This window comes from Musca vetustissima, unplaced genomic scaffold, assembly GCF_032173495.1.
Source record: "Musca vetustissima isolate MV318-11 ecotype Yass unplaced genomic scaffold, APGP_CSIRO_Mvet_v1 utg76386, whole genome shotgun sequence".
NCBI lineage: Eukaryota > Metazoa > Arthropoda > Insecta > Diptera > Muscidae > Musca > Musca vetustissima.
In genome coordinates, this window is record NW_026885066.1 from 46,110 (window position 1) to 54,074 (window position 7,965).

Below are 7,965 nucleotides of genomic sequence, written 5' to 3' on the forward strand. Positions count from 1 at the left end.
CACGGTAATGCTGATGCCCTGTCTCGTCGGCCATGCAAGGTAGAATGCAGGCATTGCTCAAAGGCTGAGAATAAGGAGAATATCGTTGATGTCCGACTATTGCAGTTTGAGTCGGGTGAAGATTGGTCGACGGAACAACGAAGAGATCCCATTCTGGGCAAAGTAATTTCGGCCATTGAAACGGGCAAGCGACCTAGTCGTAAAGAAATTACCTCCGAAAGCCCTCTTTTAAAATCCTATTGGGCCCAGTGGGACAGTCTACTTATAAAAGATGGCTGCCTATATCGCAAATGGGAAAGTGAGGACGGTAAATCTCACCGGAACTTGATCGTCGTCCCAGACTCCAAAATAAGAGATGTCTTGTCGGAGTTTCATGATGGGCCAAGTGGAGGACATATTGGCATAGCAAAGACCGCTGAAAAGGTGAAGCAGAGATTCTACTGGGTCGGCTGTCAAAAATCCATTGCCGACTGGATCGCCAATTGTGAAAGGTGCATAAGAGCTAAAGGTCCAACACGGAAGAGTCGAGGCTACATGCAGCAGTATAATTCAGGAGCCCCTTTTGAAAGAATCGCAATGGATGTAGCTGGACCGTTCCACACAAGCGACTCTGGGAACCGGTATGTCTTAGTGGTCATGGATTACTTCAGTAAATGGCCGGAGGTTTATGCTATCCCAAATCAAGAAGCCAGGACAATTGTGGATGTGTTCAGCAAAAATTGGATTTGTCGCTATGGTGTTCCATCTGAGGTTCATTCCGATCAAGGTAGGAATTTTGAATCAGCGATCTTCAAGGAAATGTGTGACTCCTACGGAATTAAGAAAACCAGAACGACGCCCCTACATCCACAATCAGATGGCATGGTGGAAAGATTCAATCGCACCCTTGAAGAACATCTACGGAAAGTGGTGGACAGTGGCCAACGAGACTGGGATAAGCATATTCCAAAGTTTTTATTGGCTTATAGATCGGCCATTCATGATTCCACATCCCGGACCCCAGCCAAAGTTCTGTTCGGAAATGAATTAAAGCTACCTGGCGATTTGATATTCGGTGCTACCCCAAACGACGATGTGAACCAAGATGAAGACAGCCAAAACTCTTTTAGTAAAGTCCACGATGCAGTCCGACATCGAATAAAAATGGCTAGCAACCGCATGAAGGCAAGGTACGATCGAGCGGCAAATACCGATGGGTTTCAAGAAGGGCAACTGGTACTATTGTTCAACCCACAACGAAAGAAAGGACTATGCCCCAAATTGCAAACGCACTGGGAAGGATCCTACAAGATTGTCACGAAAATAAATGACGTCGTTTATCGCATCCAGAGGAGCGACAGTGCTAGGTCGAAGATGAAAGTTGTACATTTGGAGCGGCTGACCCCCTACGGAACGGGAACTGTGCCTATTCGGGACGAACAGGCTTAAGCGGGGGGCAATGTTACGAATATAACTTTAGATTTAAGTTCATTTAGATGAATTCCGTTAATTTAAGAATTTGAATTGTAACGTAAATTTCTACTACGCAGTTTATTTGAATAACTTCACAACAACAACCACTGTATAGATTTTTCTACATCCTTCCATTTCCTCTTTCATTTTCTATTTTGTTATTGTCGTACAATTCTTGTTAAACGTCATTCCTCTTTCTTTGTTATTCCCTCGCCTGTATATGTGTTGTTGTTATTCCTCTTTCTTTGTTATTCCCTCGCCTGTATATGTGTTGTTGTTATTGTAAGTTTGTTTACTCAAGTTTGTTGTTGTTATTGTTCACTCAGTAAGTTTGTTGTTGTTATTGTTACTCAATGTGTTTGTTGCATTGGTAGATTGTTCGTGATCTAGGTGTTACCAGATCGTCTAGAAACTTCTGTAGCGACAGGCAGGGCTCATATAAATAGAGGGAATGGAAAGGCAGTGAGTCAGTTGTGAATCAGATCGCGAATTGAAACCGTCGTGTAAAGTAAAGTGCAAAGTAAAGTTGTGTGAATAAAATCATTGTAATAATCGTAATCAGAACGAACCCGCGTTTTATTTGGTACGGACTGTATCGGGAAATAAAACAACGTCTACACGGGAATAAGTGAAGTCCAAGAACGTAACAATACTATAGATCGGGACTTATCAACACGTTACTGTATGTATATTACTGTCTCCTGCCAAAGATATTTTACTGTATTTGATATGGCTATACCTTAGCTCTTCATATATGTCGGGACCCTGCAAGCATTTGGAAGTGAGTTTCTAACTCCATCTCCAAATAATTATCTACTTCGACACTTCTTTTTTGTAAAAGGGTGATACTTCGTAATTTTACAATAACAAATGAATTGTTATCCAATTTCTATCGTCTGTAGTAACTACTTAGTTCAATGAAAGAAGATGGAAATTCGATAGCTTCGTCGTTGTATAAATATTTGTCATTGAATAAAAATTTTTGGATGTTACTAAATTTTCATTATAAAAAATCTTCGGCCTGAAACATTTTTGATTGCTGTATCAAATAATATAGAAAGATGCGGAAACGTATTACTGACAGCTTTCCCTTAAATTCAATAATGGGCACAAATAATAAAGGTATATTTTATAATACAAACTGCAAACATGAATACTGAAATATACATACATATATATTTTATGCAGAAAATGTAATATACTTAGATCATACCAATGGTCAGCAAATGATTTATAATGAAATGTCAACCATTAAACAAGGTTATTTGAGTTATATTATTATTAATTGATCAATTGATTTAACTATATAATATTTTAAAAGCCGCTGCCGGCGATTATCAGTACATAAAACGGACAAATTGATTAATAATCACTTTTTATGTTTAACCAGTAAGGAAAGTACTAAAGTTGGACTGGGCCGACTATATGATACCCTTCACCACTTTGGGTATATTTAACATATGTATCCTAACAGACGACGCGTTTTGTTATAAATCTATATCTGAACCGATTTCAGGGAAACTTGCCAGAGACTAATTTATATAACATCAGTACGTTGTGTCAATCAGCCTAGCTATGGATCCTTTCACGAAGCTTAACATCATTCTAGACTTAATACCAAAATTCGTGCAAATCTATACCAAAATTCGTGCAAATCGAAAGATATATAGGGTCTTTGGTGCACCAATTACCTTAAATAGGATGAAAATACATATGGGAGCTATATCTAAATCTGAACCAATTTTCACGAAACTTGGCAGACATTATTCTCGATCTTACTCATAACTCTGTGCCAAATTTCTTGCAAGTCAAAAGATTTCAAAGGACTTTAGCGGACTATTTACCTAAAGTCGGGCGAAGCTGTGTATGGGAGCTTTATCTAAATCTGAACCTTTGGTGCACCATTTACCTTAAATCGGACGAAAATATATAGGGGAGCTATATCTAAATCTGAACCGATTTTCGCGAAACTTTGCACACATCATTCGTGACCTTATTCATTACGCTGTGCAAAATTTCGTGCAAATCGAAAGATATATAGGGACTTTGGTGCACCATTTACATTAAATCGGACGAAAATATATAGGGGAGCTATATCTAAATCTGAACCGATTTTTCCCAATTTCAATAGGGTTCGTCCTTGAGCTGAACAAATGTGCTGTGCCAAATTTCATCCAATTGGGATCATAAATGCGACCTGTATATTGTTTACAATTTAACATGGACAGACAGACGGACGGGCGGACATACATAAATCGACTTAGAAAGTGATTCTATGCATATTCTCAAAAGGAGCCATGTGTCTATGACCTTTCCTTTTGCCTGTTACAAACATATGCACAAAGACATAATACCCTGTACCACAGTGTGGTGAAGTAACATGGCGTGGAACTAACACTATACTATAATAATATAACGGTTTAATAAACGTTATAATATAACGGTTTAACACATATACTATAATAAGAGGCAAGTCAGCTTACTTTTGTGTTAATTTTACAGATATGTGCCATCTTAAATTTTCCCAGACGTCGTTGTTGTACCTAAACAAAGTTTATCACAACATATTTTACACGCTCGGGATAGATTACACAAAAAACAACCGAAGACTGTAAATCAATACAATTGTTAAAAATTAACTATTATTATAAATTAACTAAATGTTTTTAGCTTTGCTTAGTATTAACCTTAACTTCAATTTTATGTTTGTTTAGCTTTAAATGTTCAAATTTTTATGCATAATATACGTTACTCATTATTATTGCAATTACTCATTCATACAAGTATTTTATTTCCTTTGGGTGTCAAAATTGATATTGAAGAAATGAAGCACGCATTCGTCACATCTTCAACGTATCTTCTTAGTGAAAGTTGAAAGTAAATAAGACGATTATATTTAAGGTAACAAAACAGTGTCATTTTGGAGTGTCGCTTTATTAACTTCAAATTGTGACGAAGAATATACTTTTTAAAGGTAACGAGTACGTGGTTCATTTCTTCCCAAACGGTATAACTTATTTGTTAAAAATACGATATCGCCTACGAGTGTTTTCATCGTCTGGTAGTAACTTTTTGGATATTTTTTAGATAGAAAATGCTTGCTAGGGAGTAGCATAAATGCCTCTCGGACCCATCCAGTAAAAGGTAATATGAATCCTTTCTTTTAGAAGTATAACTTATTTGTTAAAAATACGATATCGCCTACGAGTGTTTTCATCGTCTGGTAGTAACTTTTTGGATATTTTTTAGATAGAAAATGCTTGCTAGGGAGTAGCATAAATGGCTCTCGGACCCATCCAGTAAAAGGTAATATGAATCCTTTCTTTTAGAAGTATTATACCGTCGTCCATATAACATAATGGTTCAAATATATTCACAGTTAAGTTCCTTAACGAGACTATTTATTGTGGTAACACACAGAAGTGATAATAGAATTCCTCCTTCCTTTGTCTCATGTCATACAACAATTAATAAATTCTATATTAATCCACAACCAGTAAAAATATGTACTAATTGTTACAAATTATTGTGTTATGAACTACAACCATGCCTATTCCTCCAAATATGATACACAAAATTACTATTATCATTTTGAAATAACAGTGTTGACATCTGATAAAACTGAATGACTCCTCCTAGAATGACTAGGCCCTTTACAAAAATAAGAAAAATATTGAAAAAAGCATAAATTTTACCAGTTGCTTATTAGATTTCAATACAAAATGGTGTTACAAGTGTATTATTACACCATAATATTGTTATTTCTACACCATACTCAAGAGAGTTTATGTTTCAATAAAAGTGTTCATGATGTTATAAAGCAAATAAACGAAGAACGCCGTACAGATATTAATATTTTTATAAATCTTCAAATAAATCAAAATCGAAATTATTCAAATTTGATGGAATTGGAAATGAAAACGGGACAATTACCACTGATAATGTATACCAACTATGAAGCCATTTCGAGCTTAAAAGGGACATTTTCGGAAAATTGTTTAACGGTGACTTGGATGACATGGACAGATCGGAATTCAACATTAATGGCCATTGATAGATTACTTAAAGATTTATACTTCACAGATTTATTAATAATTTATAAAGCAAAGAAAATTGAATATCTGCATGAAGAATTGATGAATATTTTTGAAACATGTTGGCACATGGGTATATCCTCGGCTATGATTTGGACCAACCATCATCTATTTATGTATCATCCATATCCAAGTATTAAAATAAAAACTATACATAATATTTCCGAATTCATCAGAAGGCAAGATTTGGACAATTTTCAAGGATATTCAATTAAATTACCAACCGTAGATTTTCCACCACGCTGCTTCAACTATACAAACCGACAAGGACAATTGGTGTATGCTGGTTATATTCACAAATTAATATCGCTTTTCTTTCGTCATCACAATGGAACAGTTGAATATTTCTTTGCCGATATGTGGTCGGAAAATTTTACAATGCAATCTGCTTTAATCCAATGTGTACCGGTGGGTTGTACTTTCTTGCCGATATTATTGGATGCTCACAAGCTATTTGTACCAAGTTGGTCACCATTTTTAGTGAGGATATTGTTATTGGTACCCGCAGCTCAAGAAATACCAAAAAGTTTATATTTGCTGATACCATTTGATGGCATTGTGTGGTCTTTGGTGATAATCACTGGATTTCTATTTGTCTTGCTCATGTTTATCATATTACAATGTTCGAAATTCAGAAGCTGCGATCTGAGTTTAATGTTTATGGAAGCTTTAAGGGTCATACTCTTTGTGGCACTGACGACTGTATCCAATGATCGGAACATAAAACATTTCCTCCTCTGTTTACTTTGCCTATTTACTGGTCTCTTTCTAACGAATTTCTACACCTCAAGTCTTTGGAGTTTGTATACCTCCAAGGTATATGAAAGTGAACTGGAACTTCTCAACGATATTGGGGATACAAATTTGAAAATCAATATCTATAGCCTGGATAAGGAGTACTACGACATTATGTCACATAATTTGCCACCCATAATAAAACAACGCATTTACATTGGAGATGATGATCAATTTACGTCGAATCGACAAAATTTAATTATGACCCACATCTACCCAGCCATAGAAGATTTAGTTGACTACGTACTTCTTCAACAAATGTATTTAACTAGACCAAGGGCCATTAAGTTAGCCGAGCCAATTTATTATCGGCTATTTTTCATATCAATGCATCCGAGAACACCATTCCAACAACAATTCAATCGTTATCTTTCGCGCCTTTTTGAAAGTGGTATCTTCAATAAATTCATCAGAGATGCACAATGGGATGGCTTGTCCGGTGGAAAATTTAGGCTTTTTAAAGATGAGCAGGGCAGCAAAGAAGCTTTGACATTGGCATTTTATCAATATGCTTTCATCATGCTGCTGTGCGGATGGGGAGCAACTATTGGCATTTTCCTTGTGGAATGTCTTTTGAGATGGAGATGTAAAATTAAATAAAATCGAATAAAGAAGAACTGTAAGAGCATGAAGTAAACAGTAACCTGCTTGACAGGTAAATAGTTTTAATACCGACACATCATCAAAAACAAAATAGAGTAATTTTTAAAAATTTCCTGGCGATGAACTTCTATAAATGGATTTATTTGTCTTTATTTTCAGCTATCGGGATTAAAAAATATATGTGATGTATACACCTCTTCAACTGCCCTGCTAAACCTACTCACCCAGTCCCATCATCCCTAAGGACACAACCTGTACAGCTTGCATCGATTTTGAACCTGTCTATCATCGTTCAGTCAATGGTCTTTGGATAATGCATTGAAATTGAATCCTTGGAACTTTTACCCAAGATCTTAATATTTATCTTGATCATATAATATAATTTTGTAAGCTCTAATAAAATGTTGGGTATTTATATTGATGAAAAACGTTTGAAAACAACGTTGATTTTGTTCAAAGAAAAGTCTTTGGCGTTATTCGTAATTTGTACTAAATTGTACTCTTATTCGGAATACTATTCTACCATTGTATGTTAAAAAGAGGCTGGCTTATGCTCTACTGATGCCTCATGTTTTTTATGGTCTGGAGTTACATCTGGCACTACTGATCGGATTATGTTAAAATCTTCCTGGTTGCTTTCATAATCAAATGTGTTTCATCTGATACTATACTATGAGATATATTATCGCATAGGATGTTCTGTACTTTGAAAGATTTGGTTTTGCTCTTACTATTTTCTTTTTAGTTATGGCTGGGGAGCTATATATATATATAGTTTAAGGAATGTTAAGGAATGAATTTCAATAAATAAATAACATATTTTAAGAAAAAAAAACCAGTAAGGAAAGCAGTAAAGTCGGACGGGGCCGACTATATGATACCCTTCACCACTTTGGGTATATTCAACAGATGAATCATAACAGACGTCGGATTTTTGAAGGACCATTAACATGAAAATGGATCCATAAACATGTCATTCTGTAACCCACACTAAAGTTTTCATTTGGTCAGATATAGGGTT

The 7,965-nt window shown here is 35.6% G+C and overlaps 1 protein-coding gene across 1 annotated transcript; it reads left to right on the forward strand.

Annotated features, from left to right (window-relative positions):
* Window positions 1-5,903: 5,903 nt before the first annotated feature.
* LOC133332184 (uncharacterized) lies at window positions 5,904-6,941 on the forward strand. Its single transcript, XM_061540565.1, has one exon. It carries the CDS (start codon window positions 5,904-5,906, stop codon window positions 6,939-6,941), a length of 1,038 nt encoding a protein of 345 aa, XP_061396549.1.
* Window positions 6,942-7,965: the final 1,024 nt, after the last annotated feature.

Excerpts from the sequence above, each read along its gene's own strand:
- LOC133332184 (XM_061540565.1), top strand. The coding sequence starts at position 5,904 with ATGTGGTCGGAAAATTTTACAATGCAATCTGCTTTAATCCAATGTGTA.